Source organism: Engystomops pustulosus, chromosome 7 (genome assembly GCF_040894005.1).
Source record: "Engystomops pustulosus chromosome 7, aEngPut4.maternal, whole genome shotgun sequence".
Classification (NCBI taxonomy): Eukaryota; Metazoa; Chordata; class Amphibia; order Anura; family Leptodactylidae; genus Engystomops; species Engystomops pustulosus.
The window spans coordinates 78,335,850-78,362,384 of NC_092417.1; the positions used below are offsets into that span (position 1 = coordinate 78,335,850).

A 26,535-nucleotide genomic window follows, 5' to 3' on the forward strand; every position below is an offset into this window, starting at 1 on the left:
TACCTGGATTACAGTTTTTTTCCATGGAACTGCTGTATCTTTGACATTTAAATTATTCCATACACATTGAAAAACTATGATCTCTTTGTCAGAGAGTCCTAGCTTTCTCAGGGTTGGAAATAAGACTTATCAGAGGAGTCTAAGAATAATGAAAACTAGAATGAATTTATGGTAATATTTCTCTGACTTCAGATAGCAAAGGTTAGTGAGTGACAAGAGCACTGGGCAAATTCCTCATCCAAATATGTGGTTCAATGAGCAAAGGAAATGCCATTTTCTTCACTCACACACTTTAACCAAAGGCTAAGCCTCTTCCTGAGGCTGGGGTCCCATGTAGGAGACAACTGGTTTCATAAGTCATGGAACCCTGAAGAGAAGATTCTGTCCTCTATTCATTGGGAGCTGTGAGCTAATCAGACTATCCTTACAATACTTCTATCTTGTCCGCAGCAATCACAATGTGCTGCTGCCTGCATAAGTAATTTACTGTAAGGAGGTTCCTAAAGTCCCCAACTTGCAAGAGAATGCAAAACATTGCCCTAAGAAGAGGTGAATCTTCAGCCTTAGACATTTGGGATCCTAAGTAACATTTCTTACACCCAGAAGACTTACTATTATTGCTGTGTTATGGACAGATTAACTATGAATGACTTGTTATGATTTTTTTCTTACAGGCTTTAATAAAGGCCTACTGCCAGGAGAACCCTCAAACCAGCCTATCATGTTTATGCTTGATGGCCTTGATATTGACCAGGAGGATTGCAGAACTCCAAGCACTGTCCTTCAAAAATGCCTACCTTCACATTCTGCCAAAATGCATCATGTTACTTACTTGTCCAGCCTTCATTCTACAATTTCTACAGTCGTCTGAACAATTTGTTTTACAATTTCATAGAATAGACTAATAGGTTCAAATTGTCCATATGGATCATGGACTCCATGAGATGCTTTTGAATCTCTCATAAAGATCCAGACCTGCGAAGAGCCGACTCTACATCACCATCTTTAGCTGAGCTATGTAATATCAGTTCTGCAGATTAGCCACTTGTTCCTCTCCATCCTCATCTATAAATCTCTGCAGGATGGACTTCTCTGCCTCCTAAGGTTTCAGCCTTACACAAAGTGGTGCTAGAGTAGGTGCTCTGAACGGATGATAAGGAAAGAGGAAATTTGCTTACCAAAATCTCCATTTCCTTTAGCACAACTTTCCTGGCCTAAAATGATGAAACATTTTTTCTATATATTATACAAGGATTGTGTGTGCGCTCCGGCCTTATATAGGTGGAGTCAGCGAAGACACTAATTGTTTAATTGTCTACTACTGCTTGTTACCTGTTCTCTTCTGAGTTGTACCTAGGCAAAGAACCCCCTATGTGTGCTGTCTCAGGGACTGAAGGAAATGGAAATTTCAGTAAGCAGATTCACACTCCAGCTACTGCAGAACTTCATAATACACACCTCAACTGGTGCAGAACATCATAATACATATCTGAGTTGCTGCAGGACCTTATGCATACACTTGCTTCCACTGTCTAGTACCTGTGGATATTCCATAGCACACATTACTCACACATATACACATTTCCTGCAAATACACACCACACACTTTTCACTCCTTACTTGCTCATATAAACATATGTACACATTGGGGCTTATTTACTAAGGATCCGCGGAAGCACTTTCGTTGTTTTTCCGCTGTTTTCTGGATTTGCGCCGCTTTGACAGGTATTTAACTGGGGATTGCATTGGATTGTGTCGTGGCTGCTCTGGCTTTCATGCGACAGACATCGGGGGCGTGCAGTCAGATGATCCGACTGTTTCGGACTGAGCGCGGGATTTAACTTTCAAATTGTGTCGCAAGACCAAGCACTTACATGCACCAGGAAGAAGGTAAACTTCATCGGACCTGAGCAGAAAAACGACACATACAGGATATCGGGCGCACAATCTTAGTAAATTGCGGCAGAGTGCATTCCGGTCGGACAATGCACTTTGGGGAACGCGTCAGGAGGGGTAAGTAAATATGCCCCATTATGTACACATATACTATTTAATGAGACATATATTTCCACATGTTCACAAATTCCAAATCTATACATTGTACAGCCAAATACACATTAGGCCTAGTTCACGGCTGAATCTGGACTTCCTGGTATACTTCCCTTAAAGTGTTCTATTCACCCAGGCCGGAAAAAAAACTAGCCCCCGTTGTATCAATTGTACCAGTGTTGCTTTAAGACACTGATACAAATGATCACCTTCCGGCTCGTGTAGTGTACAGGCTCTATGCTGCGCTCGTTACCCCGATGTGGCGCTCCGCACTGTACGTGCTGGCTTCATAGGGGGCAGTGTGTCTTATGAGGGGGACAGTGTGCCTTATGGGAGAGGAGACAGTGTGGCTTATGGGGGAAGGGGGCAATGTGGCTTATGGGGGAAGCAGCAGTGTGGCATATGGGGTAAGGGAGTAGTGTTCCTTAAAAGGGGAGGGCAGTGTGCCTTATATGGGGGGGGACAGTGTGGCCCTGGGGCGTCAGTATTCTGAAAAGGGGCTCACTCAGACTCTGTTGCTCAGGGGCCTACTTAAACTCCAAGCCCTCCATTCACCTCTTCATAAACTTTAATAGACCTCCCGTTATTGATAGTGGCAAAAGAAAAGATTGCTGTGCTTTTTGTTCCCCTATTAATAATGGAAGGTCTAACAGGACCTGCTGAATGCTGGGGTGAACTAAGCCTTACTAGAACATATACACATACATTCCATTTGTTGACAAATTGCATGTACATTTACAAATTGCACATGTAAGCACATTAAACATATACATTGCAATTGTATTTACACTAAAAGAACACAAATACATAACACATGTACACAGAAGCGTTATTTATCATAAGCCGGCACTTGTGTGCCAGCATATAATAATGTCACTGCCCCACCGGCAATGATGATTACATTGTGAGGCACCAGTATCTGGTGGGTGTCTGTGTAGTGTTTATTTCTTTCAGGGCCTCTATGTACAGGGCACATTTACTAAGGGTCCGAATTCCGCATTTTCGTCAGGTTTCGCACATTTTTTTCTGCTTTGCGCTGAATTGACACTGGATTTTGGCAAACACGATCGGATTGTGGTGCACCGGCTTGCATGCGACACATGGCGGAGGGCGTAGACGTCGGACAACCCGACTGATTCGGAAACCGCAGAATTTAAAAAGCAAACTGTGTTGCAAGATTAGCACTCACATGCACCAGGAAGAAGAAGGTAAACTCCAGCGGATCTCAGCAGGGGAAGCGACACATGCAGGAAATTGGACGTACAATCTTAGTGAATCGCGGCAAACCCGAATCCTCGTCGGACATTCCGGATCGGCGGCGTCAAAGGGCGGGTAAGTAAATGTGCCCCCATGTATCTTCTTGCAAGCTCCCAGGCTTGTGATTGGCTGGCACCTAAGAAAGTTCTAGAACAGAGAGTATATAAATTTGTTCTCTGTTTGGGTCTTAGGTCTTTTGTCTTAGACTTCTGACTTCAGTCTTTGTCATGATAAAGTGCTTCTCTACACCCATTGCTGTTGCAGCATGGCCAAACTCAGCATTCTTCCCAGCAAAGCTGACCATTGGTCTATACTGACATTCCTGCACCTGGCACTCTTAAAACCACGGCCAGCCAATCTACAGTTCTCCTAGTCTCAAATAGTAAAGAGTTATCGCCAGCCAGTTGTTTTGCTGCTGTTTGAAGCCTACCAATAAAAGCAACCATGAGTTGTTAAGAATCTCTGATCCTCTCTGTGTGCCCTGGCCTGCCGCCCACATATAATCTGGCAGGGAGATAGACCACGATACCAGGAGTGCTGCATGGGGATACCTTCTACACATGGCCTTCTCTTCTTCTTGCTTCACCTTGCTGGCCCAGACGAGTGTAGAAGAGGCCCACATAAGAATTCCAGGTTTGTGTGACACCTGCAGCCAACTGCCATCATGGCCAGCCAATCCTGGTTCTAGTCCCTGCTGCCCTCCAACCCCCCCCCCCCCCCCCACACACCTGACATGCTGATGTCCCTGGTGGCGATGTTGCACATACACAGATATAGTGAGAGAAACATGCAGTTTATTGGTTGACTAATGAGATAGTGTTTTGATGTTGAACTCATTTATTCATAGCATCATAGGTTATTGTATCAGCTGTTCATAAGCTTTTGGTAATAGAAAAAAATGCAATACATATACAATCATCATCGCCAAACAAATGACAGCATGGGATTACCATGGGATAGCTGAGGACATAGATAAAGGGGATGAAAGCTCTTAAGGGGGCAGCAGAGAAATTCAGAAATATTCCATCTGCTGGTCATTACAATAGCAGTGGGAAAAGCTTCACCATGTTTAAAAACAGAATCAATAACAGATAGGTTACCTTTAACATAATCTCCTGTCACCAGGGACCCCATTTTCACTAAAGACAGGTTACAGAAGCCCATCACACCTTCAGTGCAAATATGCCTTTCTGCCTTTTTTAATCATTTGCATTACAATGTAAGTGTGTGTTATAACTTACCTTGCACCTGCAACCTGTCTTTAGTGAAAATGAGGTCCCTGGTGACAGGTTCCCTTTATGTAAAATAAAGGAACTGTTAGGAAGAACATGCTGGTATCGATCAATTATGTATTTGCCGGTGCCTGCTAGTTAGTAGGAATTACCATTCCTTATAATAAAACCCTTTTAAGTTCAAAGGTTTAAATCTCAGCTAGCAGCGGAGACACCCAAAACTAGAAAAAGTTTTTTGATTCATAGCAAATTTGCCGCATCTATCCCTAGGCAATAGCAGAAAAGGAGCGGTTATGATTGTGGACAAACATTCATGGTAATGTCTCTCCCTAATCTCTTCCTAATTATTTCCTGCCCAAACACCCTGTATAATAGGGAGAGTTGTCATCAACTTGCAAACAGAAATACATCTATCATTACCCATTTCCTGTAGTAAGGTAAGAATGTCAGCCGAAACTGTCTCCTTGATAGCGCTGACATAATATTGTAGCACCGGAATTTGTTCCTTGGTACAGTCCCTTATGGTTCTTTAATATTTGTGGCTCCAAAACTTCTCAAAGACGTGAAAGATTCCCATTCTGATGTCAAAGAGGTGAATTCAGGACTCACATTGATTCAGGTGAGCAATGAGTAGATCTACAATAACTATAGAGTTAGGAGAAAAGAATTTAGTACTGGAGACAGTAAACATTCTCTAAAAAATGACATTACTAGAATCATCACTATAGCCATCTGACAGCAACTAAGAAACAGAGAGTATTTCAGGGAGTTTGCTGATTTTATAAGAGTTATCCCAAGGGTCTGCTCAGGTTTCAGAAGGCCCCTGGGCGACAGAGTCTCAGTGGGCCCCTTTGCAGTAAACTCAAATGGCGGCATTAAAAATTCAAAAATTACAACAGTCTACTGTTCCCTAAAATATTCCCTAGTTTATCATACCAAACAGCCTCCTTATGGTTATTTTATATAATGCCCCCTCACACCTTATGGATTCATTAGATACAGCCCCCCTGAACTCCATGGATTCCTTATGTACAGCCTCATGTGGGCTCTCCCCAGCAGATCTGGGCCCTGACACATGTCCGGGTAAGTTCACTGCTGGCGCTGACCCTGATTATCCATATTTACCTCCCGTTGTTGGGCGATCACTTGGATTCCTTTGCATGCAGCTTGTAATAATGCCATGTAACACAGGTGGGCAGGAACCAAAAAGCTCTTCATTCACTGTCGGGATGTCCTCAGTGGCTGGTGAGCCTACAAGAGAAAAACAAACTAGTATATAGTGCTAGCCTTTGTACTAAACTGTTGAAATTCCAACAGGCAGTAGGAACTTACTATGAAATGGCAATTTTCCAGTTGCAATCTCATGAAGTACCACCCCCAGACTGGAAAAAAAAAAAGAAACCAAATTTAAAATCCAGCAATGCTTTCTAAAATCCTTCACATATCTAGTAATTAATTGCCTTGATACCAATCCCTCCAGCTACATATATAGATATCTAGAAATGTAAGGTCTAGAAAATTGCTGCCGAATCTGACATCTGGAGAAATTGCACAAACCACCACGTCACAGGGACGAAGAAAAAATTTAAAGGAAGTTATTGCAAAACTGTTTTTTCAAAGTAAATTTTAGCCTTGAGAAGTTTTCTTCCACAAAGTAGTTATTCTTTATTGCACCATCTTCAAATGTCCAAACATATCAGTTTTTTTTTGTATTTTAAAGCTACAACTTCTCAAGTGCTAAAGAGCAGTCACAATCTATATACCGTACTTTTGATATGTTTGCTCAGCAGTAATAGTGACAGCAGCAACTGACCTGTAAATCTCGCTCCGTTTGTCATAAGCATTGATATCCTGCAAGGTCTCAGGAGCAATATATACCAGCTCACTGCTCCTCCTTCTCCTCTCTGCGTTAGATGGTCGTTTAAGGGATGACTCAGTCTTTGAAAGTTCAAATCCAGAAAGCTGTAGATGTCATAAAGAACAAAACAGCATGAATATATGACAACCCAACATATACTCTACAATAATGTATACTGCTGGGCGTAGTCTTATAGTCAAAGTCCTTTGTCATAGGGTGGTTGAATAGTCTGTCACGTATAATATAATGTCGCATACAATATAATGCCAAAAGGAGCCTAATTGGACAAATAATACAGTGTCATAAAATAGTAATGTCTGATAATGTCACATGTGAATATTATGTTCATCTGTCTACATCTGTTACCTTTACGCAGTATGTCCCATCCACCAGGAATTTACAGCTGCTCAGACTTCCATGTAGAATGGCTTTCATCTCTGTCTGATGTAACCTGCAAAAGTACAGAATGGTCACCAGATATTACACATACATCTTCCGGGAATCTGCGGAATACTCCCTCGCCAGGTTATATTATTCAGAAAGAAAGACCGAAAACACATACCGGTAGACGGCTCTGGCTGCATCTAAAGCCATCCTGACACGGCGCTCCCATGACAGGCCGGGCTCTTTTTCCAGAAGTTCTCGTAAAGTTCCTTTCTGACAATATTCCATTACAAGGGAGTAGCAGGGCATGGAGTCTAGATTAAAAAGCAGATAAGACACACTGAGAGGAAACCAAGGTTACTGCTACCAAAACGTGGAATGTAATGATAATTAATAATAATTCTTTATTTTATATAGCGCACACAGATTATGCAGCGCTGCACAAAGCATGTCAAATTGGTCCCACCGTGGCGCCCTATGATGCTGTAGTGGGACATTGTAGCTTCCAGATTTCATAGAAGTGGAGAAAACATTAGGCTAAAGAGGTTGTCCAGTTTTAGCACGTATATGTTATATTTTGTATGATGAAAAGTTATGCAATTTTGCAATCTAGAGCTCTGCCTGCTGTCATATAGAAATCTGCATGATTAGAATTCTTCATGGCCATGTGATACAGGTGCACAGCTCATTATAACACACAGGTTTGATTACTGTCTATGATACTGACCTGTGTGATATATATAAACATAGACACTTTCTATATAACGACAACAAGCAAAGATCTAGAAAACAGTGCAGAACTGATACAGAAAGTATAGTGGAAGATTGTATAACTTTTTATTATGCTAACAATACCAATTATATGCTGAAATATAGTACAATATAATACATCTGTGCAGCATCACATATGGACCAGGTCTTACCAGAATTGTCAACACAGATGCCATAAAGTCGTAAAATATTAAGACACTCAAATTTCTTCATAGTTTCACTCTCAGACTTGAAGGTTTTTAATATAAAACTGGAAAAAGAAATGTTTAAATCATTTTTGATACATTGTTACAGTGTAAAATATACAAATAGCTTTTTTTCTTATTGTGCTTGTTACACACCACATGAAAAACAAAAGTTGAAATGTTGCGCTTTTCACACTCACTGGCAGATCTTAGCACAACTGATTATACCTCAGACTGCCATGAAACCGTCCTTCTAGCTCCCAGGCTTAAAGTGGTATTCCGGGAATATGAATGTCTGATGAATGAATGAATATAACTCAATGGGGCTTATTTACTAAGGGTTCCGAGGCCGCATTTTAGTTGGGTTTCCAGACTTTTCGGGGATCGCGCCAGGGATTGTGTCGCATGCGATTGGATTGTGTCACAATCGCACCGGCTTTCACGCTATACAAATCGGGGGCCGGCCTGTCAGACGATCAGACGGATTCAGACTAAGCGCGGGATTTAACATTTAAATTTGTGTTGCATTCAATGCACTTACATGCACCAGGAAGAAGAAAGTGAACTCCGGCGCTCTTCACGAAGGTTAACTCTGCACAATCTTCATGAATCGCGGCAGAGTGTATCCTCGTCGGACAGTCCAGATCGGGGATTGCGCAGGGACTGGGTAAGTAAATGTGCCCCACAGTCATTAGTTACAAAATGGAGCTTAAATAGTTTGATATTCTGATTCACTAAAATTTATGGCCTCTCTATAATAGGTGAAGTTATAACCAAGATGGCCGCCACTGGAAATTTCAAGTCCCATGATCCTTTAGTTCTCAGTAACTTCTCCTCCCTCTTATGCTCTGCTCCCAGTGATGATGTAACAGACTTTCCTGCTCTATTACCATAGTAATTATATGTGTAACTGCCATCACTGCACATCACCACAACACTGGCCATACTGGATGCACTGTAGTCAAACATAGTGATGATCACATGACCTGCCTAGGCAGGTGCAGGACATGTGATGTGGACATGTGACCAGCGGCCATCTTCTGTCCTGTGTCTGCTCCGGGCTGAGAAAATGAACAGACTGATTGAAGCGCCAGTAGCATTTTAATTCTTCATTATAGTGTATGTCCACAGCGTTTTTCTGCTAAGGGGAGCAAAATTTTAAATAACAACTAATTACATATTAGCTTATATTTTACTCATTTGTATATGAATTATGCTGATTCCTGGAATACCCCTTTAAGGTTGCTAAGGAAGGTTGAATGTGTAGAGGTTATGCCCTAACTGGTAATTCTATATACTTAAAAGCAGCTCAAGATCTTTGCAGATAATATGTGACTTTACAGTGACTACTATGATGCTGAAGCAGGGGCGGGGGGGAAGGGGGGGTAGGGGTTGTGCAGAGGATGCGGTCATAACTGGGCCCAAGAGAACTAGGGGGCCCATATGGTGTCACTTTCGCATATGAGAAGACTGGTACAATAAACAATACATGATAGTCAGGGGCTTGACACAGACGTTGCAGGGCCCATCAGCTTCAAGTTACGCCAGGGTCCTGGCGCCTAGAGAGGCAGCTGTCCCACTGGCAAGACACACAAATCTGTACCATTTGTAGCCTATACAGCATCCTATTACTTATCTATCTTTTGGAATTTACTCACTCTTGGTTTTTGATCTGTTGACCCTTGAAGACTTTAATGGCCACTGGACTTTTGTGGTATTCACCAAGGTACAAGTCGTGACTGGGTTTCTCCAGCAATAGTGATCCTCGCTTTAAATCTGTGGCCCGAATTTCAGTAATATGCCAGGATGAGCGTTTACCTATAGACAAGACGTCAAGTATTGTTAGGATTATAAACTCCAGGTGACATGCTGCACCCACAGAGTTGGCACAGCTGCTCTCTTTCCTTAGTGACCTACCTGCTATAAACCTTTTTACCCAGCAATATTTTGTGTTTTATCGTTTTTCCTTATTAAAAGCCATATCAATTTTTAATTTTTTTATTTAATTTATGTTTTTAAAATTACACTTAACAGTTTGCTTTATAATTTCTATAATAGACTACAATATTGAATTGCAGTATACACTGTCCGGCAAACCATTAGACCCCTCCTCCTGGTCAAGCGTGGTCTAATAGACTGCACGGGTAGGCCACACCTTTGGCACCTTGTGTGGCCATTAGGAAATGTGAGCCACAAAGCTTTTTATTATTTGCACAAAATAAAGGAGCAACAATTGTGTATACCAGGTGAATGTGCTGGTGTAAATTGAGCACTTTATAGCTGTTGGAAAACCTTGGAGTTGGAGACCAGTGCTATAGCTACAGTATAATGGCCCAAAAAAACTATGAGTTGAGTGCATTATAGAAAAAGTACTTACACAATACTTTTAATTCAGCCATATCATCAAGGATTTTATTCATTCCATCCTCCACATTATCCATCTTGCTAGAAATGTTCTCTACATCAAACAAAATAAAAAGGATATTAGCGACTAATGGCTTCCCTTATCAACCTACCACCCCTTGTAGCTTGGTGAAAATCAAAATATCAGCACTACAGTTAGGGCTGATGCATGGGGCGGCTAACAAAGATATGTAACTATAGACCATGCTGTGTCTGGCTGTTTTCAAACAGATCCCCTATGAATAGCACGGTGGCTGAGTGAGTAGCACTTCTGCCTTGCAGCACTGGGGTCCTGGGTTCGAATCCCACCCAGGTCAACATCTGCAAAGAGTTTGGATGTTCTCTCCGTGTTTGCGTGGGTTTCCTCCGGGTACTCCGGTTTCCTCCCACACTTCAAAACATACTGTTAGATTGTGAGCCCCATGGGGACAGGGATTTGATATGCTTGTGCAGCGCTGCGTAATCTGTGTGCGCTATATAAATAAAGAATTATTATTATTATTAAACATCCATTTAACTCTCTATTATAGTTATAAAAGCCATGTTAAAATTCTATCTGACTGTATCCATGGCTAATACTGTTCATGGTATGGTTTTTGAAGGTAATGCGGAACCAGCATATAACCAGCTTTTTACCGTTTAAGACAAATGCAGTCCCTGTTTACCATAACACACAATGGGCCACATTTATTATTAGTGAGGCAAACTGCACTACGTAAATGTGCAGCGGGCGACACATTCATTAACACCGGATCTCGGTCTTCATGAATATGGCACATGCTGCACGTGCCAGAAATGCATAAACTTTGTGCTCCAGATTTTTTCCTGGTGCACTCAGTTTAAGGGGTGTGCGCCTCATTTCTGTCTGACTTGCCGACATAAATGTTCATGTTTGGAGTTCATTTTTAGCAGTAGTACAGTAAAATTCATTCTTAATATATACAAAACATTATACTGGACTAGAGGTATGAGAGTATAAATAATGGAATTAACCAGTGGCGTAACTACAGCCGTAGCAGCTGCTACGGGGCCCGGGAGGTCTGGGGGCCCGCGCTCCCGAGCCGACTGTGGCGCCACTTTGCTTCAGGGATCCACTACAGAGAAGAGAAAGGAGTGTATTTAGGTTCGCCGCGGCATCTGTAGCCCCAGGCAGAGGCAGTGATGTTCCCCTTTCGGGCCTCATACATTTTACTGCGGGGAGCAGCAGAGGAGGCACAGATCCGGCAGCCAGCACTGGAGTTTCTGCAGCCGCCGCTCCTCCCCAGGGTACAGGACCCGCTGGATATGCACTGTGTTCCCGGGGAAGGGTCTGGACTGCTCCCTGATGTCTGGTCTGGATACAGCAATGCTGAGCCACCGGGGAATGGCAGCAGCCACAGACACCTAGTGTGCAGCACAGGCTGGCAAGGCGCCATCCCGGGGACTGGGGAGCAGACAGACTAGGCCCGAAGAGAAGGAAGATCCCGAGACGCGATCATCGGCCGATCAGTGTGGAGGCTGCAGAGAGGATACATCTTCTGGTGAGTATATACATTTATATGTGTGTGTTTATGTATATGCTGTATGAGTGTGTATGTGTGTGTATATACTGTATGTGTGTCTGTATATGCTGTATATGTGTGTGTATACGATGTATGCTGTGTATATACTATATGTATGTGTGTATGATGTGTATATAATGTATGTATGTCTGTATATGCTGTATATGTGTGTGTGTATGGTGTGTATATACTATATGTATGTGTGTATGATGTGTATATACTGTATGTATGTCTGTATATGCTGTATATGTGTGTGTATATGATGTATGGTGTGTATATACTGTATGTATGTCTGTATATGCTGTATATGTGTGTGTATATGATGTATGGTGTGTATATACTATATGTATGTGTGCATGGTGTGTATATACTATATGTGTGTCTGTATATGCTGTATATGTGTGTATATGATGTATGGTGTGTATATACTATATGTATGTGTGTATGATGTGTATATACTATATGTATGTGTGTATGATGTGTATACACTCTATGTCTGTATATGATGTATGGTGTGTGTATATATGATGTATGGTGTGTATATACTATATGTATGTGTGTATGATGTGTATATACTGTATGTATGTCTGTATATGCTGTATATGTGTGTATTAATGATGTATGGTGTGCATATACTATATGTATGGTGTGTATATACTGTATGTGTGTCTGTATATGCTGTATATATGTGTGTATATACTATACGCATGTGTGTATGATGTGTATACACTGTATGTATGTCTGTATATGTGTGTGTATATATGATGTATGGTGTGCATATACTATATGTGTGTCTGTATTTGCTGTATATGTGTGTGTATGTTAAGGTGAACCTGCTGATAGATCAAATCCTGTCATTTCTACTTGTTCTATTTTCCTAAAATCATTGTAACAGAGACTTCATTATAAGATGGCGCCGGCCTCGTGATCATAACGAAAACAATTAAAGCTAAAGAATGTCAACAAGACTTCAATCCTGACGTCAATAAGCAACAGCAAGGAAGTTCTCCAATCAAGAGACTACACGAGCTGGGAATTCTCCGCCCCTTCTGCTTCTTCCATAATTTCTATATAGTTTTGTGAAACCAAATAAAGTTCTAGCAGTGCAGATTTGCCATGGCCATGATCGCATGAGTGAGATTTAAATCAGCAAATGTGTCTGAATTAATTTCTTATGATGTGCACGCATGCTTATTGATTAGAAACACGCAGCCAACGCACATTAAAAGAGGATGTCTTGAATCCTACCCTAACATTGGAGGCACTGCTGAGATTTCGCGATCAGGATGACCAGGACGCCCCCTCGTTCCAGCACCGTTTGCAGCCTCGGGGTCACCACTTCCCGACTGGGTCTGATCAGCCCACGATCACGGTAAGTTTCAGATAACATATGTTAACCTGTGACTTGCCTGTGACTCGGGGAGTGGTGATACCTGTGGCTGTAGACAGCTGGGATTGGAGGGTAAATATGTATAGCCACCTGGTGTCCTGCATCGGGGTCTGAATTGTTATATAGCTCTGTATGAGAAGTGCCTTGGCTGCTGTGTGTATGCGCTTTGCTGAGCCAGAACAGAAAGGGAGGGGGAGGACGTTCGAAGTTCATATAGAGAGGAGTGTAGCGAAGCCGCAGTGAAGATCAGACATATGGGCCGTTAGAATTAGGAGAAAAAGGACGGATGTCTGCACACAGACATAGGCCGCCAGAATAAGGAGAAAAAGGACGGATGTTTGCCCGCCAAACATAGGCCGCCAGAATAGGAGAACGGGTAAAGAACGGGTGTCTGGGGATTTTGACAGGAATTAGGAGAAAAAGGGAGATCGTTAAGCAGGGACCTTCTGATAAACCTCTAACCGACACGCAGTGAGCTAAGTCTCTATAACTGGTGATCGGGGAGCTTGAAGGTCAGACCTTCTGATAAACCTCTGTAACTGACACGCAGTGAGCTAAGTCTCTATAACTGGTGATCGGGGAGCTTGAAGGTCAGCCCTTAAGCCGTGAGCAGCTGCACGGTAAGGGTCTCGGACAAATTATGCTGCGGTTTCGGAATAGAAAGAACGTCCTCCCAGAGGGAACCACTGGTGCGCTAGCGATAGTTCAGTGCAAGGAAGGGAAAAATGAGGTAGACAGAAGATTGGCTTGATGTAAGTAGAGAGAAGGTTGCTGAGTCAAGTAGGATGAATTAAGTAGGACTGTTGGAAAAGTGCATTTTGATTTAATGGAACAGGTTTGCGGTGAAATAAAAAGTAATAATGAAGGTTTGAGAGTTTTGGGATGTGTTAGAGGATCTGATGATTGTACAACTTGTAAACATGCAAACAGACTCTGAGAACCTCTAACTTTGACTGACGGACCAGGACAGAGTGACAGGGATCCTTCAGAGTGCCGTTTAAGAAAGAGACAGGTGATAAGGGACATTTAAAAGTTTTTGATGTGGAAAGAATTTGAGAAAAAGAGATTTAATTATATTTTCCTTGGAGTGAAAAATGGCCCCTGTAATCCAGACTCCACCCCTGTATCTGGTGGTTAGAGAAGATGACACGCCCTACCATTCTTCAGTGGCGGCCATCTTAAGTCAGTTTATTTTTCAGTGGTGGCCATTTTAAGTTATATTCCCTTCAAGTCCCTGAAAGTTGATTGCTGTTGGCAGCCATAAAGGCTGGTTGTGGGGCTTTGTAGGATAACAGCTGACCATGCTTGGGGCGTCTGCTAGGGGTCTTGGAGTGAGGGATGTTGTTTATTTGAGTATTATTAAAATTTATTGATCCCGACAATTAGAGAAAAATTACTATAAAAAGTGTTACAATGTCTCTGGTACCTGCTTTCTGGCATTTAAGGGGTTAACAAAAGGGTGGGGGCTGTTGGAGCTGCGTTTTGTTTTGTGAAGACATGTACATGGCCTTGACGCTGAAGTTCTCCAAAAATCTAGGGCTCTGTCTGAGCTGTGTTATCATTTTGTGTTCTGTTCTGACCTTGACGCTACAGTAAGCTGAAGTTGTTTACAGAAGGGGGCAGATCGCTGCATTTAGACTTCTCCCTGACAATCTAAAAAAGACTTGAAGGAATGTATTTGGTTGTGGAACAGGGATACAGTATGATGTGATGTCCTCCCGTGTACCCCCATGAACAATCTAAGCAAGAACAAGCCCCCCGACTGTATTACAGAGACTAGGACTGACTTTTATTCCTTTTATGACTAAAAAAAAAAACAAAAAAAAAACAACATAAGTGTACCTGGATTTTGTTGAGATGTTGGAGTCTGGCCAGAAGTTTATAGATAGTTAAGAGAATCCTATATGTCTGGATGAGAAAAAGCACACGGTAATGCAAGAGTTCCATGGGAACGGTTTGCAGCTTTGGGACACATGGGGAATGACCTGACAGTGTAGTGTACATCTGTTTTGTAATGGGTTGTTACCAAAGGTGTTAACGGACTGGAGACATCTCTACCAGATTTGCGTATACAGGGACTCATAAGATTGTGACTGAAATCCAGAGGGAAACAGAGACCAGTTTCACAGACCACGGCAAAGTGACACTGACAACATTTCCAATAGTCTCAACCGACCGACCCAAGTGGGCGTGTTTTCGACGGTGGGGAGGAGACATTACTATAGTGAGTGGCGGAGACGCCCCCAACAGGGCAGGACAAGGGGTGGTGGTAATGGACAGGGATGTCAGCGAGAACAGTCCCCCTTCTGAACGGCCCCCCCAAACAGAGTTAGTGCCTTTCATTGTAAAACTGATGTGTGACTCTCCTCTGCTAGTCCGATGATGATTTTAGCCCGTTCTTTCTGGAAAAGACCCAGAAAGAACAGCTGGATACATGTAGGATGGTCTATGACCTCCAAGCTGCCAATGAGTGTACTTAAGCCCAGTGGTCCCTAGCCCAAACTGGCAGCAGGCCCTGAGAGTGACATATTATTCACTGTTATTGATTTGGCAAATGTTTTCCTCTCTGTGCCCCTACATGAGGATTACCAGGACCTATTTGCCTTTACCAGTTCAGTATTCCAGTATACCTGCTGCAGATTCCCACAAGGGGGGTAAAACTCACCCAGCCAATACCCCACGGCCCTACAGGGAGTAGACTGGCAGACTAGTCCCTTACTGGATACTACACGGCCCTACAGGGAGTAGACTGGCAGACTAGTCCCTTACTGGATGTTCTCCTTTTCAGTATGCGGAGGACCTACTGTTGTTGTTTGCCAGGATGCATTTATTGACCTTATGTGTGTTTTCTGTTCCAGAAGGGTTGCAAGGTTTCCAGAGACAAACTCCAGAGTACTGCCAGGAGAAGGTGGTCCTCCTAGGCCACTGCTTCTCAGCCACAGGCAGATATCTGACAGAGAAAAGAAAGCTGGCTATCCAGAATATGCCCCTGCCCTGAGGCCCTAAGCCTCTTTACATGATTCTAGGACTGGCCAGCTCCTGCAGGCCTAGGATAAGGTCTGCTGCCTCCAGCCCAATGCTGCCCCTTCCTGACTGAATTGCCTCTTCCCCATTTGCCCTTAGTCAGGAGGCAATTGATGCATTCCATAGCCCTAAGCTGGCAAATCCTGTCTGCCCCGGCCCTAGGCACATGCCACTGAACCAGACCTTTTATTTTATTTTGCACTGAGTATATAAGCCACAGGTGTCCTAGCCCAGGAACGTGATGGCCTCCCAAGTGGACCATTATTAGGCCCGGTTAGACTCAGTCGTGAGGGGAGCCCCTCATGTGTCAGTAGCTGCAGCCAGCAATCTGCTCAGCAAGGCCAGTGAGTTGATCCCAGATCCTAGGTCACTCAGTTACAGTGCAAACCCCACATACCTTGCACAGTGTCCTCACCCAAGTACAGCCCATGCATCTGAGCAAAGGCCAGACGGCTCAGACTCCAGTGTGCACTCCTGATGCCCCAGGACACACTGATAAGGTGCACAGCTCTGAATCCTTCATTCTATCGCCAGTCTTCCAGGATTCAGAGAGGGGGGAGAGAAGGGTGAGTAACCCAGATGTTGAGTTTTTTTCTCATAGATGGCTCCAGGTCTGCAGGAGAAGACAGACGGTTCTACACTGGATATACAGTGGTCCGTGGCGCACATGAGGTAGTACAAGCAGAACCTCTCCCTCCACACAGGTCAGCGCAGGAGGTGAAGTGATGGCACTCAGGGAAGCGCTACAGCTGGTGGAAGGTAAAAGGGCAAACATCTATACTCAAGGTATAGTTCTGGGGTCTAAACACGACTATGAACCCATATGGAAGGCTAGAGATTTCCTCACCTCTGCAGGGACCCCCTTTAAGCATGGCACGCTGGTTAAAGAGCTCATGGATGCTCTCTTACTTCCACAAGAGGTGGGGATAATAAAAGTAAAAGCACACACAATTTGGTAACTCCACAAGCCAAGGGCAAGTATGTGGCTGACGGGATGGCGAAGGCAGCTGCACAGATGGAGCCTGGAGACTGTCCTGAAGTCTCAGCGCTGAGTTCTGAGCTAAAAGTTTGATCCACAGGTGTTCCAGTCCCTGGTGGCCCGAGAGTCATCAGAAGTGAAGGGAGTGTGGAGGAAAGCTGGAGCCCAGATGCCGATGGGACCTGGATGCTGGGAGAGAGGGTGTGCCTGCCCAGAGCTCTGCACCTGACAGTAAGTCAAGTAGGCCACAGACACACACACACACACATCCAAAATGGCCATGCTAGTGCACATAAACCACCAGTGGTTTGCCCCGGGCGTTACTACCCCTGTCATTAGACTAGTGAAAGGCTTTATAGTCTGTGCCCGCCACAACCCGGGTAAGGTGGTAAAGACCCCACAGAAGGTGACACCCAAGCTGCTGTATCCCTTCCAAAGACTGCAGATGGATTTTATCCAGCTACCAAAAAGTGGTACGTAGGCGTACGTGCCTGTGTGCATTGATCTCTTTCCAGGGTGGCCACAAGCTTCTCCCATGACCAAGGCTACTGCCAGAGCTGAGGTAAAGAAGGTGGTGAGTGAGATTTTTTTGCAGGTTTGGACTTCCAGAGACCATAGAGTCCGGTCGCAGAACCAACTTCACTGGACAGGTAAAGACCTGAAACCTTGTCCCTCCTGGGTGTAGAACAGGCCCTGCACACCCCATGCCCTTCCCAAGTTGGTGGTGCGTTTGAGATACTTTAAATGGCACTCTTAAGTTAGAGATCCGGAAGGCCATGGAAGTAACAGGGAAACCATGGCGCGAGTGCTTTCCTGCTGCCCACCATTCAGTTAGGACCACACCCAACAGAAAGATGGGATTGTCCCCCTTTGAAGTACTTTTTGGCTGTGCACCCAGACTAGGCCCCTACTTCCCACAGACCCTATAACTGATGGCAGGAAACCAGGTGGAACATGCCACAGTTGAGCCAGGCCTTGGAAAAGGTCTGCAAAAGTGTTTCTGATTCCTTTTTCAGATCCAGACAGACCTCAGGACGCATACCCTGAAGCCTGGAGACTACGTGGTGGTAAAGAGACACCAAAGAGAGAGTCTGGAGCCTCGCTACGACGGTCCTTTCCAAGCATGCTGACCAGTGCCACGTCTGTGAAGCTAGAGGGAAGTCAGCACGCTTCCATGCTTTCTATTGCAGATTAACCTATTCTTCTTGCTAGCCGGTCTCTTCTGACTGACTGTATGCTCAGGGACACCCCAACCATGACTATCACTGTATCTATAGGGCTGACCAGGATGCCCCCAGGGTAGGAGACTTTACCTACGGTTGGTGCAACAAGACAATGACCTTCTTTAACATTGACAGCACAGGTAACCCTGTATTAGCAGTGTCTGATGTGTACTGGATTTGTGGGGATAGGAGAGTCAGGTCAGGCCTAGAGGCTGGGAAGGTGAGTGTAAGGTGATAACATTTGTGTATTCCTTCCTCGTGATCCCCAGGGATAAGGTTGATCAGACACATAAAGAAAAGGCAGAGAATCCCAAAGGATTCTGGAGGTCTGAGAGAAGCACCTAGATGACAACGTTTATATAGATACAGTGAGAGCACCAAGGGGGGTCCCAAATGAGTACAAGGCCCACAATCAGATATGGACAGGTATTCCCCATGACAGATCATTATTCCCCAGATAGCTATGAGCAAAGATGTTTGTTGGGTTAACTGTTTTTATTGTAATCAACATTTATTTGTGAATTATATCCGAGATGCTTCCCAGAACCGCATGATTTTGGACATGACCCTTGCTGAGAAGGGAGGAGTCTGTAAGATGGTGGGAGTGGCTTGTTGCATGTACATCCCAGATGACATCGCCCCCTATGGATCGATTACCCATGCTCTTGAAAAGATTGAAGGACTGTCCAGGGAACCCAAGAGAAACTCGGAAGTGGACGCTATATCCTTCACTTTGTAGTTGGGGGATTGGAAGGGTTTCCTGTAAGTGGGGGTGATATTGGGGATTGTGATTTTGCTCTTGTCACTTATTATGTGTTATGTGGTCCCCCTCATCAAGTCCGCCTAGTATCATGGGTATCAGTAGTTAGACAAGCCAAAGACCCCTTACTCAAGTTACCTAAATTTGCATAATGAAGATATCCCTCTAAGATCAACCACCCCTGAAACATATCAAACAGCCCCCTGGAGTAGGGAGAGGTAGAGTAGAGATTTGATTCCCATATGTGAAAGTCCACTAAATGGGGGCACACCCAACAGGGGTCTGCTGTCATCCAACTGGTGAAGAGGAGAGCGAAGCACATATGGGCAGATCTGTAGGTCCTTCTAGACTAAGAGTAGCTGAGAGAAATTCCAGGATTTAGGGGGGACTGTTAAGGTGAACCTGCTGATAGATCAAATCCTGTCATTTCTACTTGTTCTATTTTCCTAAAATCATTGTAACAGAGACTTCATTATAAGATGGCACCGGCCTCGTGATCATAACGAAAACAATTAAAGCTAAAGAATGTCAACAAGACTTCAATCCTGACGTCAATAAGCAACAGCAAGGAAGTTCTCCAATCAAGTGACTACACGAGCTGGGAATTCTCCGCCCCTTCTGCTTCTTCCATAATTTCTATATAGTTTTGTGAAACCAAATAAAGTTCTAGCAGTGCAGATTTGCCATGGCCATGATCGCATGAGTGAGATTTAAATCAGCAAATGTGTCTGAATTAATTTCTTATGATGTGCACGCATGCTTATTGATTAGAAACACGCAGCCAACGCACATTAAAAGAGGATGTCTTGAATCCTACCCTAACATGTATATGATGTATGGTGTGCATATACTATATATGTATGTGTGTATGGTGTGTATATACTGTATGTGTGTCTGTATATGCTGTATATGTGTTTGTATATATGATGTATGGTGTGCATATACTATATGTGTGTCTGTATATGCTGTATATGTGTGTGTATATGATGTATGGTGTGCATATACTATATGTGTGTATGGTGTGTATATACTGTATGTGTATCTGTATATGCTGTATATGTGTTTGTATATATGATGTATGGTGTGTATATACTATATATGTATGTGTGTATGGTGCGTATATACTGTATGTGTGTTTGTATATGCTGTATATGTGTGTGTATATGATGTATGGTGTGTATATACTATATGTATGGTGTGTATATACTGTATGTGTGTTTGTATATGCTGTATATGTGTTTGTATATATGATGTATGGTGTGCATATACTATATGTATGTGTGTATGGTGTGTATATACTGTATGTGTGTCTGTATATGCTGTATATGTGTGTGTGTATGATGTATGGTGCGTATATATACTATATGTATGTGTGTATGATGTGTATACACTGTATGTATGTCTGTATATGCTGTATATGTGTATATATTTTAGTGTGATATTTATATATATATAAAGGGAAGGGGGGCCCCATGCAGAAATCTGCTATGGGGCCCAACCTCTCCTAGTTACGCCACTGGAATTAACACAGCTCAAATAAAATACTTATGAGTAAACGTATATAGATTGACTTTGATAATATTATAAATATGCCAAATATTTAGCTTAAGAGTATTAAATTAGATAATAGGAACAAACAGCCCTCATTGTAGCAAACCTGTTAATGGTAAACGGCCATGGTGGCTGGCTGGAATAATATAGTGATCTCAAAAATTGCGGTACCTACATATAATGGCAGTTTCGTCAACGTGCAGCATTCTGAGTCACTATAGACGGCGCCGCTAGGTATTGCTTGTCACTGGAAGTAACATAGCGAAAGGTGAATTCACACCATCCCAGTTACCTACAGAACTGGGAGCGCACAGCTATGCTAGCTTTCCTAATTCCCTGATTGCCGTGAATTCACAGCTGAGCTATTACTATGAAAGGGGATATGCTAATATTATTATTAGTAGCAGAAATCGGACATTAGGGTTTGAAAAAAATGACATAAAATTAAATAAAGCAAGTCTTACATGTACTAAAACTGCCATAATTATAAAATGAAGAGGGACTAACCCATAAAATACACATATACTGATCAATGAGGGATATACTTGTGTATAAGCCGAGTTTTTCAGCACAAAAAATGTGCTGAAAATCCTCAACTCGGCTTATACATGAGTCAATAAAGCCAGCCCAGCACTTAAGAAAAAAAAAAAACTTATATACTCACTCTCCGGCGGCCCCGATGCACAGCACTGCTCCCCTGATGTCATCGCGGTTCCTCTTCTGTCTTCCGACTTCTTCTGTCTTCGGTAACATCCTGCAGGGCGCGGCCATGTTTCTTCACGGCACAACATAGGCGCGCATCAGGGCCGCCGGAGTATATAGTTGTTTTTTTTTAATGCTGGGCTGGCTGTATACTACTGGGGGCAGGCTGGGCTGGCTGTATACTACTGGGGGCAGGCTGGGCTGGCTGTATACTACTGAAGGCAGGCTGAGCTGGCTGTATACTACTGTGGGCAGGCTGGGCTGGCTGTATACTACTGGGGGCAGGCTGGGCTGGCTGTATACTACTGGGGGTAGGCTGGCTATATACTACTGGGGGCAGGCTGGCTATATTCTACTGGGGGCAGGCTGGGCTGGCTGTATACTACAGGGGGCAGGCTGGCTGTATACTATTGGGGGCAGGCTGGCTATATACTATGGGGGGGGGGTGTCTGTGATTAATGCATTTCCCACGCTGTGCTTATACTCGAGTCAATAGGTTTTCCCAGTTTATGGTCATAAAATTAGGGGTCTCGGCTTATACTCAGGTCGGCTTATACTCAAGTATATACAGTATGTGTGATTACTAAAAAGTCAGTTAAATATAAAAAGAAAAAAATAGAAAGAGAAGAAGCACGCCCTGCAGGATGTTACCGAAGACAGAAGAGGAGCCGCACTGACATCGGGGGAGCAGCGTTGCGCATCAGGGCCGCCGGAGTATATAGTTTTTTTTTTAATGCTGGGCTGGCTGTATACTACTGGGGGCAGGCTGGGCTGGCTGTATACTACTGGGGGCAGGCTGGGCTGGCTGTATACTACTGGGGGCAGGGTGGGCTGGCTGTATACTACTGGGGGCAGGCTGGGCTGGCTGTATACTACTGGGGGCAGGCTGGGCTGGCTGTATACTACTGGGGGCAGGCTGGGCTGGCTGTATACTACTGGGGGCAGGCTGGGCTGGCTGTATACTACTGGGGGCAGGCTGGGCTGACTTTATACTACTGGGGGCAGGCTGGGCTGGCTGTATTCTACAGGGGGCAGGCTGAGCTGGCTGTATACTACTGTGGGCAGGCTGAGCTGGCTGTCTACTACTGTGGGCAGGCTGGGCTGGCTTTATACTACTGGGGGTAGGCTGGCTATATACTACTGGGGGCAGGCTGGCTATATTCTACTGGGGGCAGGCTGGGCTGGCTGTATACTACAGGGGGCAGGCTGGCTGTATACTATTGGGGGCAGGCTGGCTATATACTATGGGGGGGGTGTCTGTGATTAATGCATTTCCCACGCTCGGTTTATACTCGAGTCAATAGGTTTTCCCAGTTTATGGTTGTAAAATTAGGGGTCTCGGCTTATACTCGAGTATATACAGTATGTGTGATTACTAAAAAGTCAGTTAAATATAAAAAGAAAAAAATAGAAAGAGAAGAAGAGAAAAAGGGGCTGGTGTATAAATTGAAATGACTATTGGGGATGTTCTATAGACTCATTTAAACCATCAGGGGTTAGCGTTTTTAATTTAAAGATTCAGAACATCTCACGCTGCCTTAGCCTACTGTATCACTGGTGCCATATCTGATCTAAAGGCATAATCGAGAAGGCTTCAATTGTTAGGTATGTACAGCAGCGTGTCTGGATACACTGTGTAACGCAAATCCTTTCTGTATATTGTTCCTGTGGTTGTTCAAATGCCTTTTTAAAGGTTGTATAGTCCTATTCACGTATTGTGTGGATCATGTGCTTATTGAAAATTATTTTGATTAACGAAATCTGTTTAGAAAAGGTAGATATAAAGTTCAAATTAAATGTATTGGAGGATGGGTTGGGTTCATTCTTACCCTTTTGGTTATTAAGGCAATCACTTTGGTTTAGTTTTAGTGCCCTCAACACCGATGTGAATTTGCCTATCTCACCTACCCTGAACCAAACACCCCTTTATTTTACTACCTTCCTAAAATTCATAAGAGCCTTGACAACCCACCTGGATGACCCATCATTGCAGGATTCCATCACTTCAAACCTTTCACACTCCATTAATTTGTTTTTACAAAAATACATCTTAAGATTGAGTTCAGACAGCAGAAATACTACAGATTCTCATTAATTCTATTATCAACACTCCTTGGCAACAGCCCTTCTATTTGCTTACAATGATTACTGATTTGTATGTACGGAGGTTTGTTAATTTAATTTATACAGAACCCTATTCCAATTGTACTTGAAGAAGCCGTGCCAGCTTCCTTCCCCTTTTTCCGTGTTTTTTTTTTACCATACCTCTCATTATTTGTGAAGTGTTGGTGCCACAATATTGATCCTTTTCCAACACTCATGCCTTTGTTTTTTGGGCACATAATTTGGCCACAGATTGGAAATTCCAACACTTTTCCTGCACTTCTAGTTTCCCAATTTTTGGTGCACACTTTGCTGCAAAAACCTGGTCCACATGGGTCTATTTTACCTTCATGAATGTAGACTTAGTTCGGTCCTGCACCAATTCATTAACCGCTTGGGCCACAATCTAACATCCCATTGTAATTTACCGCACAATGCATGCGCCAAAACACAGACCATGCACCAGTATTGATAAATACCCCCAATGAAACTGCAGGTAATTATTAGAGAACAGAAATGGAGAATTATACATGAATGATGCCAGTGAATGCATATATCTCATTAAGTGCCAGTAAACTCACCGGTGAGGTAATTTTTTAACTCTCTCAGGTCTTCATCTATGTCTTTCTGGTTCTGACGCTTTCTTGTATTCTCAGTAAAGAAATGGAAAAACTTTGCTCTGTGTTCTACCGCGAGCAGTAGGGATAACTGTTCAGCTGCATCCCCAAGCCGGTCATTGATCAGCTCAAATTCTTCCTTAATGCTGTTGGCTTGAAGTATTTGCCTCCACCAAGCCCTATGTGAATACTTGCGGACCCAACAACTCGCATTGTCCAAGGTCACCCGCAGCTCTTTCATCACCTCTTTAAGATGCTCAGACTTATCCTTTTGCTTACTTAAGGCCTCTGAAGTCATCAACAGCAGTTCTATCCTCTTCCTCAGGCGACGACATTGCTGCTTATTGGAGCTGGCCTGGTCACACAGTCCATAGATGGTTTGTGCAATGTCTAGGACCTGAGCCAGCACATCCATCTCCTACAAGCACAGGGAACAGTTAGGTTTATCTATTTCTGCTCTGCATGGCATGGCATGTGGTAGCTTCATCACTTCCTACCCAGTTATCTCATGGGATCACATTGAAATAAAAGGGAAAATATGGTCAATGGTACATGACAAAGCAACTCCTATACTTGTCCAAACTATTTGATGTTACAGTGCCGTGTAGCTTACAGTGCGTTTCTTCCCCAAAAGATCTTTTAACCCATTAGACTTGTAGATTTGTAGGTAACAATTATCAGCCAAAGCTGTCTGCTTTTTGATGCAGTTTTATTCTGTGATTTTTAAATAACATGTCTGTATAAGGACTCATGCAGACGGCCGTGTGCTCGGGTTATAGCCCTGTGGTTTCCTCATCCACATGTTTGAGCCTAGTGCCCCTGAAAAAATTCTGATAATATCCTACTTCTGGCCGTGTTTATCACACTGCCCTCCAATAGATGTCTAAGGAAACTTGAAAAATACAGACACAATACTGGTGTCATCCATGTGCTGTCCGTATTTGCAGATTAGTTTCTAGGTAACACAATCATTCAAAGGGGATGAGACAAGCAGCTGACATAATTTGCCTGCCTTCTATTTTATGATGACATATGGGTCACATGCAGACATATAGGACATATAGGTCTGGAATATTTCAAAATACTGAAGACACGCTGACTACTGAAAAGGCACAAGTGAACTGTGGTTTGTGGGCAGAAGAAAATAACATTTGTGTGCAGGCTATCTTAAACTGTGGATTTTTCACATGGGAATTTCAGAAGTAACTTACATGGGGAGGATTTAGTAGGGCTGGCGTTTAAACAACATTCCCCACAAAACTCCCGCAGCCAATGCTCTGGTACCTGGATCTACTAAGAGGCTCTGGCCCAAAGAGCATTTAATATTTATGAGGGCCTCACAACCTAACAGGTGGATTTTAGTAAGTCCTATAATTGTTTTCTTGATAAGACATTTATTAAGCCTGGTGTCTACTGGATCTACTAAGAGGCTCCAGCCAGGGGTGCACCAGCCACGAGGCAAATTGTTTACACTCTAGGAAATCCCCTGTGAAATATACAGCGTGGACTTTAAGCTCCAATACATTATACTAACTCTGACAATGTAACTACCAGGATAGAAGAGATATTTATTTTTTTCTATGGAATGAAGATTCTCAACACTGATACAATTGTAACAAACCCTTAAGCTTTTACAGATTGTAATTTTTCTTTGAACAATAGTATCTTTTTCAAGAAACAAGAACATCAATATTTCCTAAATATAAACGCTGCTCAAAATTCAACAATTTATCAGATCAGACCATATATCAGACCAATATCTAGATCTTACCATACATATCAACCATACTAAAATGAGAATAAATATTTGTTTATAATACCATAAACATAAAGCAGATGTCATGCCATATTATGATAATTGATCAATGGATAAATCTATGGAGGGAACTATGAGCTTCTTCGCTGCACTATCCACTATACAAGCAGCATACAAGAACTATTGAATCTCTTCCCTCTGTACTGTGGCAAGTTACTCAGTGAATAAGACATCGCATACTTACTGATTTTTCAGCACTCCCAGATTCCTGCAGTCTGTCCTTCCTCACTTCTGCCTGCTCTTATATTCAGCTGGAGCGCCCTCCCCCACAGCCCATACTTCCTCTCTTATTCTCACTTTCATTCTCATCAATGTTTATTCACTGTGCTTGTAGTCTCAGCACCTGACACGTATTACTGGGAGATATTAGCGGAGATGATGCAAACTTACTACCATAAGTGTAGTTCTGTGTATTTGCAGAATTTGAAATAATGGTAAAACAATAAAAATTCCTTATATGTAAACATTTTACTTTGTTTTTAGTGAATACGGTTCAGACTAGAACATGAACTCAGAGTTTGAATGGAATGGACAAACAGCCTTAAAGATATTCTTGACTCTGGATATTACTGGCAGGAGGCATTTAGAGGGAGGGATCCCATCCTTTCTCAAGAAACTGGGTTCTGGTGCCATATGTAGGAAGTACATGTCAAACCAGTGAAAAAAATGAACTTGTAGGTGGCCCATAAT

At 43.2% G+C, this 26,535-nt stretch overlaps 1 protein-coding gene across 1 annotated transcript; it reads right to left on the reverse strand.

The window, feature by feature from the left end:
• Positions 1-4,083: 4,083 nt before the first annotated feature.
• Positions 4,084-26,149, reverse strand: LOC140070461 (mixed lineage kinase domain-like protein). The gene is made up of 11 exons (XM_072117012.1): positions 26,030-26,149; positions 23,994-24,447; positions 10,114-10,194; positions 9,395-9,554; positions 7,704-7,801; positions 6,959-7,094; positions 6,763-6,847; positions 6,352-6,500; positions 5,871-5,920; positions 5,664-5,789; positions 4,084-5,183 (listed from the first exon to the last, which is right to left on the reverse strand). The coding sequence occupies exons 2-11, from the start codon at positions 24,442-24,444 to the stop codon at positions 5,137-5,139; spliced, it is 1,383 nt and encodes a 460-aa protein (XP_071973113.1). The 5' UTR covers positions 24,445-24,447; positions 26,030-26,149; the 3' UTR covers positions 4,084-5,136.
• Between the last annotated feature and the right edge of the window lie 386 nt (positions 26,150-26,535).